This window comes from Gastrolobium bilobum, unplaced genomic scaffold, assembly GCF_033153095.1.
Source record: "Gastrolobium bilobum isolate Gb01-03AN ecotype WA unplaced genomic scaffold, APGP_CSIRO_Gbil_v1 utg57853, whole genome shotgun sequence".
Classification (NCBI taxonomy): Eukaryota; Viridiplantae; Streptophyta; class Magnoliopsida; order Fabales; family Fabaceae; genus Gastrolobium; species Gastrolobium bilobum.
Genome location: NW_026897351.1, coordinates 5,172 through 29,545, shown reverse-complemented (window position 1 = coordinate 29,545; position 24,374 = coordinate 5,172). Strand labels below are relative to the sequence as shown.

The following is a 24,374-nucleotide window of genomic DNA, read 5'->3' as shown; positions in this document are numbered from 1 at the left end:
AATAAATTAATATATTTAATTTATTAAGAGAATCAAATTCATATGTAATTTTAAAAAATTAAATAAAATAATAAAATAAATTTAAAATAAAGACAAAATGACCGATCAACCATTTTTGGTTTGGTTGGTCGATGAGGAATAAATGTTTCATTTGAAGTGAAATATTTTTATTTCAAAAGTTGTTTTCTGAGATAAATTATGTTAGTTTTATATAAGACTGGTATGCTAGATATATTTAATAACTCATTTGCAAACCATAGTGCAAGTATTACAATTTTTTACCGGTTAAAATTATATTATTTTACATAAATTAAAATTTTATTTTTTATTTTTAAAAAACCTGTTTCTTATATAATCAAATTAAACTCGCAATAACTATAATATTTTCAATTAAACATTTAAAATGGAATTATTTTTACTATTATAGTTTTTGTTTAAAAAACTTATTTATTTTACAAGGCAATTCGAAATAGGAAAATTATATGGCGAATGGCGAAGGGTATACCAACTGAGAAGGTCTAGCATATTTGTATGTCATAATTTTTGTTCTAGAGTATGTTTGACTTTTTTTGGCTCTCTACCAATGGCTTATTTGTAACGCTGCATTGTTCTAGTTGAAAACAAGTTGAATTTATTGTGTCGTGTTTACCCTTTGCCCAACGTATATTTAGAGGTGGTGTTTCAGGGGCACTGATGGAATAGGATGCAGTTTAACCCCATTTTATTAGGAAAATATGTTTTTCAAATAGTATGAAACAATTTATCTTATACAACAGACAAAAAAAATAGGTAGTATTCACTAAGAAAAAAAAAGAGTAAGTAAAAAGTGGGTGACATTTTATGTGTTATAAGAATAAAATTATTTCATGCAATAAAAAAAATATATTTTTATTTTTATTATATGGAAAAAATTACTCTTATGCAACATAAGTTTATCTCTAATAGATCCATTGAAAACCATGACACACTTTTTCCTTTTTTTCTTTTGTAAATTATGAGTCGCGCCACACGTATATTTATAACATGAAAAAAGATCTCTCATGTAACATGAGATTAGATTAATCCTTGTTATATTTGAATGGTTAAGAATGCATCAGTACACTTCGATTGGGGGGCGACCCTCACCAATTTTTTTTTTTGGTAACATCCCCTCACCAATTTTTAACATTGTAGTTTACAGTTTTGTGCCGGCAATATATACGTTTGAATATAGAGACGAACGCGGTTTATAAGAATGGGAAATGAACCCAATGGATCCTTTTCAGGTGCGATTGTGGTCGTCGAACCTCTTCCATTTCGATATTAGGTCCACAGCTATCGTAACAGAATTAGAGTCAATCTTCTCTCGATTATTTATTGTGAATCGGGACAACTATTTTTTAAGTCATTTCTTAGTGTAAATAGAAATGTAAAATTAGAAAAGACGGAAAGTAACAGGGATAAAAAGAGAAAGAAAACATTAATGATGTGAGATGGAGCACCAAAAGATTCAGTGGTTCTGGATCATATTAAATATTTCCCAATCAATTATTCTTTCTTTTATTTCATTTAGTTTTCTCTTTCTATTATCATTTCGATACTAGGTACATAGCTATCGTACTATGATTAATGTAAATCAATTATTCTTTCTTTTATTTCTTTTAATTTTCTTTTTCTATTGCCCTTTCTTAGGTCTTATAGAATATGAGTCCCTCATTCAGGTTCACAACACCTTTATTTTTTCAAGTTTATATTTTCGTTTTCTACGAAGCAACTTACGCAAATCTTCTTCTCTTGTTGTTTTTGTTTGATCTTGTAATTGCTTTTTTTCTAATGGTTCTCCCAAGGTGTCTCGCCATCTCTTTAGTGGTTTTCTCCTTCAGTGTGATATTGATAAACAATGGAGTTGAAGCGTTTCATAAAGTATACTCTCATCTTTAATCTCTTACAGCAATTTTCGTGAGTGAACAACACAGAACTGGATAACATTTTCAACATTCTAAGAACAGGATTAACGGTTGGTAACGTCTTAATTTTTTATACTATTTTTAACATTGTCATATTTACAGCATATTGAGAGTAGTATCTTCCTTATAAATATACATGATGACATAACTTGCTTCTCAAATTTGTATTTCATTATTTATAAATTGTTATATCAGAATTATCAATAATGCTAACTTTGCTTTCTAATCCTTTCATGGTGCCTAAATTGTTATATCTGATTAGGTACTTAACTGAACATCAAGTTGTCTTACCCACTATGTTGTGTGCACATGAATTTCGTATCCCACATATTTTTTTCACTAGCAGAATTTTTTATTTTTTTCCCCACCGCTACTTTATGGGGATGGAATATGTCATAATTTATCTCCCAGTTTTTTTCCCACCTAATAAGCCGCGTTGCTTTCAAATAATCTTAATCTATTGTGAAATTAAAATGACTCTAGCAACATATATAGTGGATTTTGCTTTAGAATTGGCCCTATAATGTCTACATTATTATTTAGGAACAATTTATATTTAACTCTTGGTTACCTTGCTTAAAACGGGTTTTCCTTGATTTGTTGGTGGATTGTTGTTCGAACTGTTTTAGTTTGCTTCAGAGAATTAGTTTCCTCATAATTATCAATAATGCTAACTTTGCTTTATAATCCTTTCATGGTGCCTAAATTGGTGAAATGGATGCATAAATCACATTCAGATCCAAATGGTGAGTGGAAATTTATTTTTTCTTATTTTTTTTAATTTCGTTTCACTCACCAAATATTTGTATTTTACAATTTATATATTAATTCGAAAATGCAAACAATACAGGACCCATGTATTACAATGGATATTACCACCTGTTCTATCGATATAACCCCAAAGGAGCTATGTAAGGTGATATTGTGTGGGCCCACTTTGTATCAAAGGATCTTATCAACTGGAAAGCACTTGAACCCGCTATTTATCCATCCAAACCCTTTGACAAATTCGGGTGCTGGTCCGGGTCAGCCACTATCCTCCCGGGTAAGGGACCCGTGATCCTCTACACAGGAATTATAGACAAGAATAACACTCAGGTCCAATATTATGCCTTACCAGAAAATGCATCAAACCCGCTTCTTAGAAAATGGATAAAACCCAATCAGTTCAATCCAGTTGTGGTTGCAGAACCCGACGTGAATGGCAGCGCGTTCCATAGAAGAAATTCAGTTACCAGGAAAAAAATGATGAATTTTTTTTTCCTTTATTGGATACTTGTTTATTTACATGATTTTATTGTGTAAAGATTTAACGTGATTTTTTTTTTATATTTTCGTTTATTGATTGATTATTTAATTCGTATCTCAAATTATATTTTTTTATGGGAAAACATTTTTTCACGTCGTATGAGAGTTGTTTTCTCCTACTAGTGACTCTTCGATTTCCGTGCAATATTTTCTTTTCTTTTTTTATTTTTTTAATAGATGTGGGTCCCACATAAGATGTGTCTACAACATGAGAAAATTGAAACCCTTTTTTTATATACTCAAATAATTTATTCATTTATTTTGTAAAAATAATTTAAAATTTGGTAAAACAAAAATAAATTAATATATATAATTTAATAAGAGAATCAAATTCATATATAATTTGAAAAAATTAAATTAAATAATAATATAAATTTAAAATAAAGACGAAATGACCGATCAACCGTTTTTGGTTTGGTTGGTCGATGAGGAATAAATGTTTCATTTGGAGTGAAATATTTTTATTTCTAAAGTGGAGTGGATGGATAAATTTTTTTTCATAAAAAAAGTATTTTACAATGCTTTTTTAAGTGGAGCACATTGGTTTTTCATGGTTGATTTTCTCTTTTTGATTTTTGCTCGGCACTTTACAAATTGTCTTGATTTTGTAGCATCATTTGTGACTTGTTGCATTTTGTTTCATTTTAAATTTGTCTTCCATTTCTAGCTTACTTGTTGAGTCATATTATACTTTATTATTATCAAAACTTAATATTTTACATTTCATGTACCCTTAGAGTTTTGATCATATTATTTTTACTAGATTCACATAACTGCGTTCAACACATTGGTCGGGTGAATTTGAGGTTTATTGACCTAACACTAAATAAATATCACAAATGACTAATTCTTATTAAAGCAAAGAGAAGTTATATACGATAGTTGATGGAGATGATAATTGTACTTAACAATCCCCGAAATAATAATAAAGAAATTTTGGGGTCTAATTTCGTGGTCCATGTAGAATTCAAGCGCATATTATTGATTTTATTATATTATTATGTTTTTATATTTTTATTGATTATTTTAAAAATTAATAATATTAATATTTTCAATATTAATTTATATTAAGAAATATTGATTCGGGTTTTTATCCATATTAATATTTTCTAAGTTAATTCAATATCAAATTAATAAGAATTCTTTTGTATTTGAATTAATGAGAATTTTCTTATATTTTAAATTGGTTTTATTGGATTATTTGTTTTCTTATACAATGTCAAACTAGTTGATTACCCGTGCGATGCACGGGAAAAAAAAATCGGTTTGTTTGTCCCGTAAACGAATTAATAAGAAAACCGGTTTGTTCGTATGACATAAACGTGTAACTTTTAAGGTAGGAACAAAAAAAAAAGAATTTAATAATTTAAACACAGTAAATTCCATGGTTGTCAGCAAAATCTCCATTAAAAAAATATAAAGGTAGTATTTGTAACGCAACCATTTTCATCAAGTATCAGCATCTTCAATCAATGTATGCTCTTTACTCTAGATAGTGCCACATATAATTGCCCATGAGTGAAGACAGACCTAGGAAGATAAATGCCAACATGAGACAGCGACTGTCCTTGACTTCTGTTGATAGTCATCGCAAACGAAACTACCAAGGGGAATTGTCTTCTTTTGAAGTTTACTGGAAATGTATGACCCGATGGGCTGATCGTCATTCTAGGGATTAACACAGTATCTCCTATATTGTTTCCTGTAAGAACAATTGCCTCAACAACATGATTCCCCAACTTTGTAATAAGTAATCTCGTACCATTGCATAAACCTCTTGATTGATCAATATTTCTCAATAGCATCATCGGTACTTTAACCTTCAAAGTTAATTTATGATCAAGAATCCCCGAACATGAGAATGTATTTAAGATATCAGGGGAGATTTCGTCATCCTCAAGAGATGAATTACCGTCTTGTTTCAAAACCTTATCTGAACTCAATAATGTCCTTTCTTCACCCGGAATCACAGCCATTAGGTGCTCGTTTAACATGGCAACATCGGACAATTTAGGAATCAGAAGAGCACGTTCTTTAAAGAAAGTAGGATCTAATATATTATCCATCAGATTCGGGTAAACAAAATCAACAATATCTGAAAGTGGGTATTCTGAACCTTTGATCAACAATTCATCCGGAATTGTTATAATAGATTCTCCATCAACATCATCCCCAAGATCACCATCTCCTATTTTGAGCAACCACTCAGAAAATTCTTTTATTTCCAACAAATTATTAGTGCTACTTCCAGAATTGAGACGCATGTTCTTGGTCAAAGATAACAGATGACAATGGGACCACAAATAGGAAGAATTGATGGTTGCATGAACTATATCTTGTCTACTGCCATTTGGAATGACAGGTAATATTTGCCGAAAGTCACCTCCTAGAACGACAACTTTTCCACCAAAGGGCATATCAACACAGCTAAGAACATCTCTAAGTGTTCTATCAAGAGCCTCAAAGCAAAATTTGTGTACCATCGGTGCTTCATCCCAAATGATTAACTTTGTTTTTGACAACAACTCTGCTAAAGTAGAATTTTGTTTTATATTACATGTTGAATCTTCGGTGATCTGTATAGGAATACGAAATCTAGAATGTGTCGTACGTCCTCCAGGAAGAAGAAGTGAAGCAATTCCGCTAGAAGCAATTCCGCTAGAAGCAACATTAAGCACTATTTCAGCTCGAGATCGAACAAATGCTGACAGGGTGTTCCAAATAAATGTTTTTCCAGTCCCACCAAAGCCGTACAGGAAAAAAAATCCTCCTTTACCTGTCGAAACAGCTGAAATTATTTTGTCATAAACAACCCTTTGCTCATCAGTGAGTGAATTCAGTAGTCTGTCATGCTCTTCTTTCAAAGAGAAATTGTCATACAACAATTCATCCATCACCAATCTATTCTGCATATCCAATAAAGATTCACCCATGATGCTCGGCATGGATGGGTAATCAGAGAAGCATTTACCGTTGCTTTGCAACACCTTATCGATTTCTGCCAGGGTTATGTTTTTTATAGAATCCTCTGTAAGCAAAGCATCTGAAAAAAATTGAAAAATACAAAAAAAAGGATTAACAAAGACAAAGTTGGTGAGGAAAGAAAAATAAAGCAAAATTATGAACAAAGCAGAGGGTGTGAAACATAACGAAAATTTTTAACCAAATATTAAGAATAGGACAGTGTATAATGTATAGATGTAATTTTATTATGAAGGAACAAAAAATGCTCACATTTTTTCGAAGGTCAAGTGAATTAAACATAAGCAAACTGTTTGCATAAATAAATGCACGATACAGAACGACAAGAATATTAATTATAGTGCACAATACACATAAATGAATGCACAAAATTTGTTCCGGACAATTACCTTCACGTCCAATTCTTTGCCTATGCCGATAAAGAACATCGTCAGATAGTAATTCCCAGCATTTTTGGAAAACATTTTCAGGCCTGTTCATTGAGTTACCAAATAATAATAAGGCAAACAGATTTCTTAGATAAGTTGCTGACCCCCAAGAACTTGCCTCCTTAATTGCATCAATGTACTCATTGTCATCATCCAAAAGCCCCAAAGAATAACAGGCATCCTTATATGTAGGAAAAAGCACCCCATTGACCGTTCTCAAATCTTCATAACTTGTACAACCCTTTTGAAAATTAAGTAAAGTTCAGAGATTAGAATCTTCTCCATTATTGGCAGAAAAATGATTTATTCTTCCAATTGAAAATCCTTGTTTTCTGGGATGCCATTCATGCGTACTTTTTTTATATACAAATTGAGTTGGATACTCTGCATAAGTAAGATTCCTACCTTCTGGATATTTTTTATTTGCATCCATCCAAGACTCGAACATTGATTGTCTAGACTCTGTCCTAGTCTTGACATCGGTTATTGAAGCATGATCACTAAAAACAACGCTTTTTTCATTGGGTAGGTGAAATGGCAATCGCTGAACAGGGGGAATCTGTAATGAATCTCAAATCCGAATATTCTCCAAGCAGCTGTTTAATTACTTATTCGGTAATTTAATTAAATATATGTTTTGCTTTTTGAGGGAGTAGAAGTCATTTCATCAATGCGTCAGCAATTTCTGGTCATGAAAGACAAATGTCATTATCTGTTTCAACGTTTAAAAACAAAATAACTATATAATAAAAAATGTAGGCGTTTCGAGCTTCAGATGCTTCCTGGTTCTTCGCGTAAAGATTAAAATTCAATTTTTAAAAGAAATTTTTTTCCCACCATCCATATTTAAATTTAAAATTTTAAACCATTTCAAATTTCAAATTTCAGATCAGACGACCAATTCTAACATAAAAAGCAATTAAAACACCTGATTATCCAATTAAAATTTCAAATATCAAAACCATATTTATTTATTAATTATTCTTTTATGTCTGCCACCACAAATGGTCATTTAAGTATTCGATTTAAATTTTAAAATTCAATTTTTAAAAGAAATTCTTTTCCCACCATCTATATTTAAATTCAAAATTTCAAACCATTTCAAGTTTTGAATTTCAGATCAGACGACCAATTCCAACATAAAAAGCAATTAAAACACCTGATTATCCAATTAAAATTTCGAATTTCAAAACCATATTTATTAATTAATTATTGTTTTATGTCTGTCACCACAAATGGTCATTTAATTATTCGATTTACAAATTAAAATTGGATTTTTAAAAGAAATTCTTTTCCCACCATCCATATTTAAATTCAAAATTTTAAACCATTTCAAATTTCGAATTTTAGATCAGATGACCAATTCCAACATAAAAAGCAATTAAAACAGCTGATTTCTTTTTGAATACCAATGTGATGGGTAGTGAGACATTCAATGCCTTGTCTGCCACCACAGATGGTCATTAAAATATTCAATTTAAAAAATTAAAATTCGATTTTTTTAATAAAAAAAATTCCCACCATCCATATTTAAATTCAAAATTTTTAACCATTTCAAATTTCGAATTTTAGATCAGATAACGCATTCCAACATAAAAAGCAATTAAATCAGCTGATTACTTTTTGGATACCAATGTGATAGGCACTGGGACATTCAATGTCTTGTCTGCCACCACAAATGGTCATTTAATTATTCGATTTAAAGATTAAAATTCTATTTTTAAAAGAATTTTTTTCCCACCATCCATATTTAAATTCAAAATTTTAAACCATTTCAAATTTTAAATTTCAGATCAGACGACCAATTCCAACATAAAAAGCAATTAAAACACTTGATTATCCAATTAAAATTTTGAATTTCAAAATCATATTTATTAATTAATTATTCTTTTATATCTGCCACCACAAACGGTCATTTAATTATTCAATTTAAAAATTAAAATTCGATTTTTAAAAGAAATTCTTTTCCCATCATCCATATTTAAATTCAAAATTTTAAACCATTTCAAATTTCGAATTTCAGATCGGACGACCAATTCCAACATAAAAAGCAATTAAAACACCTGATTATCTAATTTGTTTTGTCTGTCAGCTCTCTTGATTCTTGATTGTAATGATATTTGAATCAAATATATAACAAAGATAATGTCTTTGTTATATCATTATTGTGTATATATTATTTAAAAAATAACCATAACGAAATTGTGAATTGAATGACAATCAGGTCTTCAACAATTGTGAAATTTGTTTTTGTTTCTATTGATCTCCATGAATAGAGATCGTGAATGCATGTCCGTGAAAAGAGTTTTCTTTTTATTGAATTTAAAATTTCGAATTTCAGATTGTGCAAAATAAATACATAATTTCAAAATTTAATTGATAAACCATTTAAAATTTCGAATTTCAGATGAGATGACCAATTCCAACATAAAAAGCAATTAAAACAGCTGTTTTCTTTTTGGATACCAATGTGATGGGCAGTGGGACATTAAATGCCTTGACTGCCACCACAAATGGTCATTAAATTATTCGATTTAAAGATTAAAATTCGATTTTTAAAAGATATTCTTTTCCCACCATCCATATTTAAATTAAAAATTTTAAACCATTTCAAATTTCGAATTTCAGATCAGACAACCAATTCCAACATAAAAAGCAATTAAAACACCTGATTATCCAATTAAAATTTCGAATTTCAAAACCATATTTATTAATTAATTATTCTTTTATGTCTGCCACCACAAATGGTAATTTAATTATTCGATTTAAAAATTAAAATTTGAATTTTAAAAGAAATTATTTTCCAACCATCCATATTTAAATTCAAAATTTTAAACCATTTCAAATTTCAAATTTTAGATCAGATGACCAATTTCAACATAAAATGCAATTAAAACAGCTGATTTCTTTTTGGATGCCAATGTGATGGGCAGTGGGACATTCAATGCCTTGTCTGCCACTACAAATGGTCATTAAATTATTCGATTTAAAAAATGAAAATTCGATTTTTAAAAGAAATTTTTTTCCCACCATCCATATTTAAATTCAAAATTTTAAACCATTTCAAATTTCGAATTTTAGATCAGATGACGCATTCCAACATAAAAAGCAATTAAATCAGCTGATTATACAATTAAAATTTCGAATTTTGAAACTTATTAAACAGCTGATTATCCAATTACCGGATTAACCACATATTTATCATTCCAATAAAACAATTGAAAATATTGTGGAAAATAACTAATGACAAACAGATAAACTTGTATTCCAGAATATGCATAAACATTACTTTGTCTACAGGAACGCTCCTATTTGAAGTTAAACACGGAGGAAGTGATTACCAAAACACAGCAATAAAAAACTACAATTATATTGTTCAATCCCAAACAATCTCCAAAACAAAAAACAAAAAACTTTCAAGTGACGTTGTTCCAGCTTCCAAGTGACATTGTTCCAGCTACGCGTCTTTCAGAACAGCATCAAATCTAAACAGAAACAAAAAAATAACGACGTATTAACAGACACATCACACTCACGATTATAAATAAAAAAAAGCTACACAAAGAAAAAAAATAATGGGTAAGTACTCAACTCTTTCTCTAGCTTAATCTTCTTAGGAGGACGGACAACTGATGAATTAAAATCGTCTTGAAGGGGATCATTAGGATTCATTAACGGCGTCAGCATTGATAGCGAAATATCACCAACGTCTGCACTATCACACGTCTGACTTTCCACATCCTTGTCAGAAACAAATATTGTTTGAAATTAACTTATGTTTTGCAATAAAACTGCATGCAACATTTTTTTGATTAATTCATAAGCAATAATTTCGAGATACCGTAGCTCTTTCCGGTTCTGCTGATGCAACGACACTGTCGCAAGCCTTGTCAAATAATCCTTCATCCTGCATTTAAAACAAATATTTTGAAAAAAATCAAATCCATTGAAACGCAGAATGAGAACAGCAAAACCTAAATAGAAATAATAATGTTAATAAAAAAATAACTCACATTCGTATCCACAACAGTCTTAAGGAAGGATGTGATTACAGGTTCGCTTATACATACTTTAGAAATCTGATACCTAGGCTCACTGTATGAGTCCAAATTATTTTTTTTCACATTCACTTTAAACAACATGGATTTATCAATAAGAACATTAAGTTCCTTAGGATAGTGCTCGAAATCATCACCCTGCAAAAAAAATATTAATGAAATTTTAATAAGAACTTTAAATGAATAAAAAAATGAGTGGAATAAGAACACAAACCCTTTTGAAATGCTGCTCACGTAAATCCGCAGCACTCATGCCCAACAAAGCAACACAGTCTCTATCAAACAGAATGAAAGATGCAGAATCAGTGTGATCCACAACTCTCAACTGCACACAAAATCTGCAACACATGACCACCGATTGTGTTATTTATAAATAAAATGAACGATCTAATAATAACAACAAAACAAAAATAGATATAAAATCTTACTTTGGATAATAATCATCAAAATGTTTTTGGCAGTTTTTACAATACCATTTCTCGAAATCTTCATAAACAGAATATGGACATTTATTACAGGACTTGTACCACCATTTATATTTGCTCTCAATCGATTTTATGGTTCCATAAGTAATGCAAGTAGTAACCTCACTGCAATTCTTAACATCACTGATACACTTCCTTTCCGTCTCTTTCAGGAAATCATTCTCAAAAGAATATGAGGACTGACTTGATAACTGAGACAACGTGTAACCGCTATCAATGACATCAGACGAAAGCCTAAAAAACAACAACATTACAAATAATCAGCGATAAATAATAAAGAAAAGAGCAGAATAATGGAATAACAACAGCTCGCACCTTTTTTTGAAGTCGACAATCTCTGGTACACTGGGACCGATAATTATCCTCGTCGTATACTTTGTATTTGTTATTCCAATTTTTCCTTTAAAATTTATTATTAATTTCAAAACCATAAGGAGGGAAATAAACTAAAACATTCCATTATGAAATCATAATCAAATATTTATGTGAACTCACCCCTGAAACCCTTTATTCTAGCAAGCTAAACTATCATCACGTTTGGAGGAGATTGATTACTCCCCAAAATTTGTTGCACCTGGTCCACGTAGTCCTCCCAGAGAGTGCACTCGAGCTTGTGACCCCTACTTGCACAGTTTTTGCAACAAATCACAAAATAGAATTTTACATCAAATGAACATAACACATAACAAATAACCAATAGATACCTGAGGTTATCAAGCTCCACGACAACCATTTTTGTCTTCCTACCGGAGATAATATGCTCACGAACTTCCCCTATTCCAGAAACTAAACCGATGACATCTACACATTAAGGATGGTTAGACAGATGATATTGTCACACAAACAACAAAAGCATGACTTAGTGGACAGTTCAAAATCTACAAACCTACTAAATAAGGGGAATCAGAAGACTCTTTCTCTATAACGTCAAAATCTACAAAATCAAATCCATTGGTGGGAATAGCAGAATCAATAGTGGATTTTACATCAGTCCTCAAGTTGAAGGACAAACGATAATCATGCTTAGTTGGCCTAAAACTCCCACTATTCAAACCAACTCCAAAAAATTTTATGAAATAAACTTCTTCATGAATTTTGTTACGGATATTTAAAGAACCCTTGATAGCAGCGTGGACCCTTCCACCCTACAAAACACATGCATAGATTAGTACATTTTAAAAACATGGACCGCAAACCAACAGTAATATCAAAAACAAAACAAAAACAAATACCTTTTCATCTAACAGAATCATCTTTACGTTGTCGTCAAAAAAAATTTGCTGAAAATTAGGAACCTTCCATGTTCTAACAACTCTAGCCTTAATCCTCCACTCCTCCTTAGAAGGATTAAGATCCTTAATAAAATCATACTTGGTATACATAACCAAACGTATATCAGGTAATATTGGCTCAAAGCCTTTGAGGACAAAGAAAAGAACGAAATAGAGACGCTTCCAAATACCTATTTATACACGAATATGCACTATTCGAATTAAAAATGGTCATTTAATTATTCGATTTAAAAAATTAAAATTAGATTTTTAAAAGAAATTTTTTTTCCCACCATCCATATTTAAATTCAAAATTTTAAACCATTTCAAATTTTGAATTTTAGATCAGATGATGCATTCCAACATAAAAAGCAATTAAATCAGCTAATTTCTTTTTGGATACCAATGTGATGGGCAGTGGGTCATTCAATGTCTTGTCTGCCACCACAAATAGTCATTTAATTATTCGATTTAAAGATTAAAATTTGATTTTTAAAAGAATTTCTTTTCCCACCATCCATATTTAAATTCAAAATTTTAAACCATTTCAAATTTCGAATTTCAGATCAGACGACCAATTCCAACATAAAAGGCAATTAAAACACCTGATTATCTAATTTATTTTGTCTGTCAGCTCTCTTGATTCTTGATTGTTATGATATTTGAATCAATTATATAACAAAGATAATGTCTTTGTTATATCATTATTGTGTATATATTTTTTTTAAAATAAGCATAACGAAATTGTGAATTGAATGACGATTAGGTCTTCAACAATTGTGAAATTTGTTTTTGTTTCTATTGATCTCCATGAATAGAGATCGTGAATACATGTCCGTGAAAAGAGTTTTCTTTTTATTGAATTTAAAATTTTGAATTTCAGATTGTGCAAAATAAATACATAATTTAAAATTTTAATTGATAAACCATTTAAAAATTTCGAAAATTCAATTTTTAAAAGAATATTGGTATGATAGTTTATCTGATAGAGTTTTCTTTTTATTGAATTTAAAATTTCGAATTTCAGATTGTGCAAAATAAATACATAATTTCGAAATTTAATTGATAAACCATTTAAAATTTCGAAAATTCAATTTTTAAAAGAATATTGGTATGATAGTTTATCTGATATGATAGTTTTGGTTTTGGGATTTAATTTATTTTGTCTGCCAGCTCTCTTGATTCTTGATTGTTATGATATTTGACTCAAATATATAACAAAGATAATGTCTATATAACAAAGATAATGTCTTTGTTATATCATCATTGTATATATATTTTTTTTAAAATAACCATAACGAAATTGTGAATTGAATGACGATCAAGTCTTCAACAATTGTGAAATTTGTTTTTGTTTCTATTGATCTCCATGAATAGAGATCGTGAATGCATGTCCGTGAAAAGAGTTTTCTTTTTATTGAATTTAAAATTTCGAATTTCAGATTGTGCAAAATAAATACATAATTTCGAAATTTAATTGATAAACTATTTAAAATTTTGAATTTCAGATGAGATGACCAATTCCAACATAAAAAGCAATTAAAACAGCTAATTTTTTTTTGGATACCAATGTGATGGGCAGTGGGACATTCAATGCCTTGACTGCAACTATTATTCGATTTAAAAATTAAAATTCAATTTTTAAAAGAGTTTTTTTTTTCAATTTACCCAATAAAGAAAGTTTGTATGTAACCAAATTGTAGAATTAACCAAGGAGTGACACTTGGCAAAACTTTCCAGCATTGAACTCTCCTTTATATATATATATATATATATATATATATATATATATATATATATATATATATATATATAATAAATATTCCACTATAACAAAATAACTTCTTTATAAGTTTTTTTTTATGCATTGAAATAAAAGACAGAAAGCAAAGAAAAAGAAAACAAAAAAAAATTGGACAGAAAAGCTCATAGCGAGTCTGCGCACGTCTACCAAAATTCACTCCCCTACTGTCAACCTGTAGATGACACCATAATTCGAAGGTCAAAGAAGTGTGCCTTATCAGGTAACTCCAGGTGCACCAATAAATAGTTTGCCAACCAATTTGCACATTGATTGCCTTACCGAAGAACATGCATAAACTGAGCATTCCATTGACGACTAACAAATGCTCGTATTCGAGTCATTATGTGGGACTCACAAGCTTCATTGTCTTCCTTAGAAAACAATGCAATGATTGATTGACAGTCACTTTTAACCAATGTTTTAAAACCCGGCTCGAACCGGCCGGGTTGACCCGGCAACCCGGTGACCCGGTTGACCCGGGTTAGACTGGATATTCCCCTTCTTCTTTTTTGGTAAATTTTGTTTTTTTTATAAGAACTCTTGAATTAAATCATATTCATATTTTATGATGAATATGATTAAAAGTAAGGTGAAAATAATAAGGTATTTTAGATTAGTGCAGTTCGTTTATGTAATTTAGTTGCATCTTATAACGATCTCATGAAGTTAAGTGATGATAAACAGTGATGGTCTCATGATCTCATCTCAACGGCGGACACTTTTTTCTTAGTCTACATTTCTTGCATACTATTTGTTATCATGATAACGGTGACACTTTTTTCTTAATGTATATTTCATGCATACTCTTTGTTATCATGATTTAATTTATCCGTATCATGTCAAGCACAAAAGGTGCATTTAACTTATATTGCAATTTTAAAATCAATATTAGGATATGGTCTAGAGCTAGAAGCTTAGAAGTATATAATATTTGCTATTATTGAAAATCAATTTATTTTTTGAAGCTCATTGATAGTTTTCTTATGTGAATTTTTATTAATATAAGTAATATTTTTATATTTTTAATATGTGAACAGTAAATCCGGTTCAACTCGGTTGAACCAGTGACCCAGTACCTCGACCGATTCGATAACCGGTCCGAGTTTTAAAACACTGCTTTCAACCAAAACATTTCTCCAAATCTTAACCCAACTCCAACCCTTTTTAACACACCCCACAGTTCTTCTTGTAAAGCAGCACAATGTCCAATTCTTGCAGCAAACCGCCCTAGCCAAACTTCTATATGGTCACGAAGAAGCCCTTCACAAGCTGCTTCAGTCGTTTGACTCTTTGAGGCCTCATATGTATTTAATTTAAGATACAGTGTCAAAGGAGGCTGCCAGCTAACATCCCTGGAGGAATGGAGTCGTAGCCCTGGCTTTGTGTCCCTAAAGGAAAATTGTACCTCCTTCAAGCAGTCAAGGATTGGTCGAGCAAGGTGGCGATCCCCATTAGGAGAGCTATCGTCGATCATTTTATTTTTCCAGGGCCAAATATACTAGCAACAAATAATATATAATGAACTCCAAACAAATCATCCCACACCCATGACATCGCAACTTCAATTATCAATTACTCAATCATCCCAATTAGCATAAAAAATTGAGCTAGTCTATCATATGGTAAGAGATTGTACCATATATCTCACCGGGCAATCTCAAAAAATATGCAACAAAGACTCCTTCTCTTGCTGACAAATCAGGCAAAGAGGATTTGCCACAGACCATGATCTGATCGGGATACTGACCAAAATGTCACTGTTCACCAACTTTTTTACCTAAATGCCACGCGAACAGTGTTATTTCCCAATCTGCCACGGGGGCAAGTTCGCTTCTGACACAAGCGACCTTGGTTTGCTGACGTCACATTTTTAGTGGATAACAAGTATTAAATTTAAAAAAAAAATCAAAAAAAATGAAGTTCGCCTACCATGTAGGCGAACTTGGTTAAAATATTGTTGGAACCAAGGTCACCTGTGTCAGAAGCGAACTCTGACACCACCAGGAAACTGACACATCAGCAAACCGAGGTCGCTTGTGTCAGAAGCGAACTTGCCCCGTGGCAGATTAGAAAATAACACTGTTCACGTGGCATTTAGGTAAAAAAGTTGATGAACAGTGGCACAATGGTCACTGTTCCTGAGCTGATCCAATCTTTTGTAGACAAACTTTTTCGTAATAATCTATAGAAAAACATTTGAATTCGTTGAGCACTTTCCATTTAACTTCTTTATAAGTTAATGTGCAGTATTCCGTACAAATCATACTAATAACACAGAACTGTCAATTTTATTCAAATCTTCAACTTACTAATAATTATTATATTTTTATAAACAAAATCTTTTAGAGCGAGTTTATTTTTGAAGTGTCGAAGTTAGAATATATTCACTCTTAAATTAGGATACCAGAAAAAATATTCACTCTTAAATTTTAGTTTGTTATCATGGAGTACTTTAAATTAAATCAAGAATAAATACACCCTTATTTGTGCACTTTAAAAGACACAGTTGAAAAGAACCTTATCCATACTTACAATTCCTAATTGTGCATTTGTAACAGATTAATAGAAATTTTAAATAGTTTGGGTGGAGGGGGTTGACACTAGCATGGCCATTTCAAATGTGAGATTTTCGAAATATTCAGTTATTGGAGAAAGGGTCGTGATTTATTTCCTCATCATTCAGCATTTTTTCTTTCTAAGCTGAGATGAGGGAATGAAAGTGGGGGAATAGAATTAAAAAGACTCTACACAGAGCCCGTAAAAGTGACAGATAAAAATTCAAATTGATCATCTACCAAAAAAGATTCAAATAAATCAACCAATACCCAGGGAGCTCCTCTTCAAAACTAGAATATATCAATATTTCTCGGATAGTGTAACTTATGTATACACACACAAGGGCAAAGAACTGAGATGAGATTTCTGAAAAGGAACTCATATCATGCTGGAACATCAGTTGTATCACTTGCCTTTACAAATCGCCCTCTCACCCGCTTTCTCGTATCAGCCCTAGCCTTCCTTGATTCATACCGAATGTGCTTATCGTACCTATGCAATGTTTAATGCCACAACTTTTAAATAGAGATAAAATGTAATCTTTCCAAAATAGGAACAAAAAAAAAGAAAAAAGTTCAGGGCATATTCTAAAACTAAGAGACTGTAAGTATAGATTTTTATATATATTCATTTGCATTTGCTTCATATGTGTTAATATTAAACGAACTATACCTTCGAGTTTTCTTCTTCTCCTTGTAGCGTAACATGGCATCCCCTCTATTCTTTGCTAGCTCTTCCAAGTTAACCTTGGCTTTTATGAAGCTAACATTTTCACTCCCACTCACAAAATGCTCCACTGTTGCGACCTTGTTGGTGCCACTGTATGTTATGGATTCAGTCAATTTGGACTCTGACGATAATCCACCTCTTGCTTTCTTGTTGCTTTCCTCTTTCTCCTTCACATGGCTTGATGATGACTGATCCGATTGATTCTGCAATTTTTGTACAGACTAATAATTTATTAATTACCGGTTCCCTACAGATAAAACCCATCATGAAATAGAAATATATGACAAAAAATGAATGAATACAGACCAAATCATATGGGAACTTTCCTGCAATATTTTCACAACCGTTCATAAAATAATAAATTGTGGAAAATTGCTGAAGCTAAACATAGAAATAGTGCTTGTAATATTGTGGCTTTACGATGATACGGATGCCGTTGTAACGTTAAAGTTAAACTAGGGAAAATTAAAGTTGGAAGATTTTTCTATGCATCTTGAGCAATAAAATCCTTCTGTCCTACATTGTCCCTCCCCATGTGAACTCTGTACACTAAATCAAAGCAATGTAGTCCCACAGTTTTGTCAGTTTGTTTAGATTTCAAAGCTAATTAATTACTCCTAGCTCAACCTTCTTCTTCAACATCGATTAAAAAAAAAAAATCCTCACAAAATGGAAATCGGCGGGTTCATTATAATTAAGGTGTGCCAGAACCTCACAAATGATACGAAGACAAAGAACCCTATAGAGCATGTGCATATTCCATCAAGATCCTCACATTATAGAGAACCTAAATCGATTATACACAGCCATTATGCCTTTTGCATCAACCATTCAAAAAACATTTCATCACATTCACACAAACAGTTGCACATGCCTATAAATTAAAGATATTTTTTTGGTTATAAAATTAGAAGAATCCTCTAACACCAAGTGACTAAACAATTATGCACAAAGAATGGCTTACATTTCTTGATAGTATATCATCACCAATCGTTGAGCAATTCATATTTTGCACATCTTGCAATGTTTTTGGAATCAATAGGGAAGAAGCTTCTTCTCTGCCATCAAATGTCACCGTTCTTGGTTCACCACAATCTCTTGATTTCTGCAATTGAAAATCCCAAACCTGGAAGAAAAAAATGAACATCAATTATACAATAAATTTCACGTGTAAACTAACTATTCCATAATAAATTGAAACCTGAGGAGCCTGATATGCGGGATTACAACAATTCCAGAGAAGATCCCCTGCTTCGGTTCCGTAATCGTTGTTTTTCTTCGTGTCAACATCAGATTCAGATGGCAACATGAGCAAAGACCTAAACGGTGTTTGATGCAGCAACAACTCATCAACATCATTTTCCTTCCCATAATTATTATTATTATTATTATTATTGAATTTGAATTCATCACTCTCTACAGCACCCTGCACATTGAGGTTCCTTTTCCTTGCGATTTCCACAACCTGCTCGTACACCTCATCCCTATATTTCCCGCAATACAAACTCTGACCCTTTGATAACGAAACGGTGGGGACCACAGGGACATCGAGCTCATGGGCCGATTCGTTGGGCCTGAGATCGAAGCCCAGCGAGGACGCAATCTCGAGAACGGAAGGGCAGCCGGAGAGTGCCTCGACGGGGTGGCGGTCGTGGTGGTGGAGCGGCAGCGCGACCGAGGAGTGGACGTCCCAGTCGCAGCGGCTGCAGAGAACGAGGTTGTCGGTGGAGCAACGAACGGCGGCGGTGTCGGATTTACACGTGTCGCAAATCTGGTAACGGAGGTGCTTAAGGGAAAGCGCGTTTGCAGAGTGAACGTGCTGGTCACACACCAAACAGAGCTTCGCCGAGTCAGCTTTGCAGAACAGAACCGCGCTTTTCGAATCGCAGTAGTCACACGGCAACAGCATCTTAACAAATTAAAATGTTTTAAAAAAAGAAAAAGAAAAGGAGGTTCACAAAGTGAGAGTGAAGAGAACTGGAGAAATGTTGAAGGGGGGAAGTTGAGGTTGTTGGAATTATAGTGTGTGAGAGAGAGAGAGAGAGAGAAGTAGTTGATTGATGAAAGGGCACATGATAAGCATGGGGAAGGTGGAGACGAAATCTGAAGGTGGGGCAAACGGGTAAAAGATATTTCGTCACTTTTTTGGCCATCTTGCATGTGCGTGCTACTGTGCTGTCTCGGTTTTCGCGATTCCCACCACTTTGCTCCCTTACTCGTTCCCATTCTTCTTCTTTCTTGTATTAATAATTGAACGGATTAATGTTTGCCACATAATTTTATTTCTTAATCACATAATAAAAAGAAGAAAGAACAAAATAATATAAATCTCCTATATAGGAAATAAAATAATTATTATTATTATAACATGAGAAACATTCATTTTCGTAATTGATTAGCTCTATGCAACTTCTTGGACTTGGAACTCATTCTAACTGCGTTTTTGGTGTTTTAGCGGGCCAAACTTGAATGGGCAAACTATGTAGCACTGTCTCGACATGTGACATGACATTATAACACGTTTTAATATTAAATAATTGAAAGTGAAATTGACCTTCAAGGTCGAAGCATGTGAGAGGGAAAAACAAAAATTTTCAAGCGGAATCACACATGCAATCAAGACTCATGCTTTAAGACAGCATGATGTTACTTTTGTTTGTGATTCAAACACTAAGGAGATCAGTGTAAGGTTTGAAGGGTTCAAACCCTCTAACGTTGATCCACACCACCCACGTCAAAATGCAAGAACTCTTCTTGAAAAGCCACTAATTGATCACCATAAAAGCTTGTTAGGCGTCCAATGTGTGAAGGAGGAGGCTAGGTTAAGGTGTTTAGAAGAGTGAAATTTTCAGCTTAAAACTCCACAAAAACGGCGCATGGATTTGATGATATATGGCTAGGTTATTTTTCAAAACCTCTTAAGAAAAACCTAACAAAAGGATGACCAAAGGAGATGAGAGAACTATCAAAATTGGATCAGATTTTTTTCTAAAAATCTGACCATAAGTAGCGCACAATACAGAGGAAAAATGGAGTTGTTGCATCATCAAATCTTGCCAACAACCTCATATCATATCCTCATGATATCAAGTCAATATCTTAACAAAAATCTGACTTAACAAACATCATATGGCAAGCCATATGGTGCGCCCAATTCAGCCCCAAAAACAGTCCAGATACGTTGTGTAGTTGCATTCAAATTTGAACCAACTAGCTCACTGATTCGCTCAACAAACCAAATCTGATTTGCAGCTTATTTGGTTGATAAGATGACACTCACAACAACTGTAACACCACGTATGCATCCGGTTTGTTAACATTACATCGTATTAAGCTGCGCTTAATAAAAATTGCGGAATATCTTTTTCTTTTCCAATTATGACGTCATATACTTAGCCAAGTTGATTACTTAATCAATTTCATAAAAACATCGTCTGTATGTAAATTGCAATAAGACATCTACTGATATACCTCCATATATAAATAAAGTGTGTATCTAAAATCACGGATCTACAACTCGTAGTCCGGACCATAATCCTGATACATTATTACAACTCCAAATAAAACAAGACATAAACAAGACTATGTGTCATGGAAAATCCCCATGCTCACCAAATCAACAGCGTCTCAACAAGATGATATACAATCATAAACTGAAGCTAAAAGCATAAAGCAACATGCATAACCAGCACCCAACAAGTCAGCATAATATAACAGCAATATCTAACTCAGCTCCGGCCTCCTGTCGCCTGAGGTCTCGACCTTACCTGAACCTGAAATAAACGCCCCAAACGTGGGGTGAGATCTCTAACAGAAATCTCAATAAGAAAAGGGGTCCTCAAGGATCTTCCACCCCAAGCTCACTTACATGTGCAATTTAAGTTCAAAAGCAATTTAACAATATAATTTCCAAGATAGTGCAATGCAGCAGATAATCATGTCATGTGGGTTATAACTATTCTACTGATCAGAGAAATGCAGGAATATGTCTATTACCCACACAGTACCAGCCCGTGTTGTATCAGCCTATGCTGTACCCACCCCCAAAGGGCCACCCCATGGTTTCCCTTTAAGGCAAACACCACATAAATATCATACAACAATTGCACTTAACAGCTCTATAGCATTTCAATAAAATAGTACATGAAGACAACATCATGCATATAACCATACCCCAATGGGACATGGTGGAACCAACAATGGCTAAACCAAGGACACGAAAGCTTACCTCGCAAGCTAAAAACCCAAACCAAGGTCCACACCAGCTCGAGGTCCACAAACAGCACAATCACAATCTGTTTTAGACCAACAATTATATCAATATTCATATTCTAATATTTTACCATGATAAACAGACATCTTGAGGTTTCCAACGATATACTTTATGTCTTAATCGGAGTTGTATAACTCCGGTTATGATTTACGCAAGGTGACTGCTGCAAACAGAATTTCCAGCACCCAAAACGCGACTTAGAATAGACACTTCAATCAAACTAATGATCCAATGGCTACGAAAATTTACAGAGTTGTATCCCTATGTGTTAGCTTCACATAGGTCCTGACGGCACTCAATTTGGAGCTCAATAGCCCAAGATATCGAATTTTTACTAAAACAGGTTCGTTGTTGTCCAGACCAAAATATCGGGATATTTCCAACCAAATATCCGGATATTTCGCGTCAGAATGCAGATTTTGCATTTCGCGAGATATCAATCCCAAGGGTCCATTTTTATCGATTACAAACACTTAAACATGCATTTCTAGGTGTGTTTGACATTACCCAACGTTAAGTTATCATCTTTTAGCCTTTAGATGCATCAAGGTTCCATTTTTAAGCATAAAAACTCATGATCATGGGTTCAACCACTTACCCAAGCTTCAAACAGAAAAGAGGGATGCTCTTGGAGCTCTCAAAGGCTCCTCACAGTTCTGACCTCCAGGAAAAACGAAAATGGAGCAACAAGTTTGGTTCTTGCACTCAAAGATGGCTCCTTGACACCCAAAAATGCCAAGAAAAGGTGCACACTCTCCCCCAAACCAAAGACAGCAACAACAATCCACCCCACAGCCACTCCAAGCCAGAAAGAAGCACCCTTTACCCTCTCACTCACACCACCAAGTGTTTATTCAAGAGAAGAGGAAGAAAAATCAAAGGGAAAGCTTCAAGGTTCACCACCCAAGGGAAGAGCACAAAGGAACCAAGTTTCTGGTCAGCCACCTCAAGACTTCACGTAGGGTAAGTTTGTTATCTAGGGTTTAGTGCCCAAAAGCCATATATATAGTCCACTTAAATGAAATCACACAGTATTAACTTTAATTGCTACGCTTAGCATTTTAATCCCAAACTCAGAATTCTTAACCTACTCAATTTTACAAGATTTATCATATTTTTCTTATATTTTTCTCAGCACCTTTTCGGTACGCGCTTTTCATAGCCAGTATCAGATTCTGGCACCAGTTCTCATTATTTGGACTTGAAACTTGTTTTACAAGTCCTATATATTATTCTAGTAATTATCATGCACTTATTATAATTTTTTGGGATACTTTTTTGGTACGCATTTATACCGACTAGCATAACCGGTATCTGCACTTTTCTTCCGAAAAGCGACTTTCAACATTCTTAATCACTTACCATAATTATTAGAGCCTCATAATAATTATTAGGATCAATTATGGAATCATTTCCTATTTTCTCATAATTAATTAATTAAATTCCTTAATTAACGGTGCGGGTTCTTACATTCACCCCACCTTTTTAAGGATTTTGTCCTCAAAATCAGAAAACATACCTGTACCGAAGCGCGGGATACTGCTAGAGAAGCTCGTCCTCTCGCTCCCAGGATTACCCTTCAGGAATTCTTCCCGTTCAACATACTCTGACCATCGAAATGATCTTGCTCCTCAGCTGTTTCTCGCCACGATCGAGAAACTTTAGTGGTCCGACGGGAGTTTTGAAGTTCTCCCGAACCTCCACAACATCCGGTTGCACCACGTGCGAAGGATCCGCTACAAACTTGCGAAGTTGAGACCCGTGAAACGCGTCTTGGGTGCTGTCCAAGTTTGAAGGCAAGGCAAACCGGTAGGAAACAGATCCTACTCTACCACGTAACTGGTATGGCCCAAAGAACCGCGGGCTCAGTTTCCTCACTCCAAGTGCCCGAACAACACCGGTGACAGTGAAAGCTTCACAAACACGTGCTCACCCTTACCGAACTCCAGTGAACGATGCTCAACATCAACGTAGTCCTCCTGACGACTAAGCGCCTGCATCAACTTTCCTCTGACCATCTGACCCGACAGATGGTAATCGGACAAGGTCCAAACCAAACAACTCTTTTTATCTCCAATCTCAGACCAACAGGTAGGAATTCTACACCTCCTACCAAACAGCGTCTCGTAGGGTCCCATGCCCAGGCTAACAAGGAACACACAATCACAAAACTCTACCAATGACAGGTACCTATCTCATGTGGGGCACTGTTCTAAGGTGCACGCCCTCGACATGTCCTCCAAGATCTAGAGGGTCCGCTCAGTCTGTCCAGCAGTCTGAGGGTGATAGGCTATACTCAGTCTCAACTGAGTTCCAAAAGTTCTCAGCAGCGTCTCCCTGAACCGAGATGTGAACTTCGGGTCCCTAATAGAGAGGATACTCTCGGGCACCCCGTGAAGACTCACGATCTCGCGAACGACAGTATGACCAACTGCTTTAACGAGAAGCTCACCTTTACCGGAAGAAAGTGGGCAGACTTAGACAATCTGTCCACGATGACCCAAAAGAGTCATTACTAACCTGGGTCTTAGGCC

At 33.6% G+C, this 24,374-nt stretch overlaps 2 protein-coding genes across 2 annotated transcripts; both read right to left on the bottom strand.

The window, feature by feature from the left end:
* Positions 1–4,723: 4,723 nt before the first annotated feature.
* Positions 4,724–15,756, bottom strand: LOC133306153 (uncharacterized). The gene is made up of 11 exons (XM_061506426.1): positions 15,456–15,756; positions 12,440–12,624; positions 12,094–12,352; positions 11,912–12,008; positions 11,151–11,441; positions 10,937–11,060; positions 10,678–10,860; positions 10,506–10,571; positions 6,769–6,905; positions 6,626–6,708; positions 4,724–6,297 (listed from the first exon to the last, which is right to left on the bottom strand). Exons 1-11 carry the CDS (start codon positions 15,754–15,756, stop codon positions 4,724–4,726), a joined length of 3,300 nt encoding a protein of 1,099 aa, XP_061362410.1.
* A 1,356-nt stretch (positions 15,757–17,112) lies between these two features.
* LOC133306174 (zinc finger protein CONSTANS-LIKE 15-like) lies at positions 17,113–19,709 on the bottom strand. The gene is made up of 4 exons (XM_061506456.1): positions 18,769–19,709; positions 18,532–18,693; positions 17,511–17,770; positions 17,113–17,330 (listed from the first exon to the last, which is right to left on the bottom strand). Exons 1-4 carry the CDS (start codon positions 19,474–19,476, stop codon positions 17,222–17,224), a joined length of 1,239 nt encoding a protein of 412 aa, XP_061362440.1. The 5' UTR covers positions 19,477–19,709; the 3' UTR covers positions 17,113–17,221.
* Between the last annotated feature and the right edge of the window lie 4,665 nt (positions 19,710–24,374).

What these genes read in the sequence shown, in the direction of transcription:
- LOC133306153 (XM_061506426.1), bottom strand. Translation starts at nt 15,756, where the DNA reads ATGATCGACGATAGCTCTCCTAATGGGGATCGCCACCTTGCTCGACCA. An exon ending in GTGAGCAGCATTTCAAAAGG is followed by an intron (nt 10,861 to 10,936) that starts GTTTGTGTTCTT and finishes TTTTTTTTGCAG; the next exon opens with GGTGATGATTTCGAGCACTA. An exon ending in GCAAAGAATTGGACGTGAAG is followed by an intron (nt 6,298 to 6,625) that starts GTAATTGTCCGG and finishes AATTTTTTTCAG; the next exon opens with ATGCTTTGCTTACAGAGGAT.
- LOC133306174 (XM_061506456.1), bottom strand. Translation starts at nt 19,476, where the DNA reads ATGCTGTTGCCGTGTGACTACTGCGATTCGAAAAGCGCGGTTCTGTTC. An exon ending in ATGATATACTATCAAGAAAT is followed by an intron (nt 17,771 to 18,531) that starts GTAAGCCATTCT and finishes CAAAAATTGCAG; the next exon opens with AATCAATCGGATCAGTCATC. An exon ending in GAGAAGAAGAAAACTCGAAG is followed by an intron (nt 17,331 to 17,510) that starts GTATAGTTCGTT and finishes AACATTGCATAG; the next exon opens with GTACGATAAGCACATTCGGT.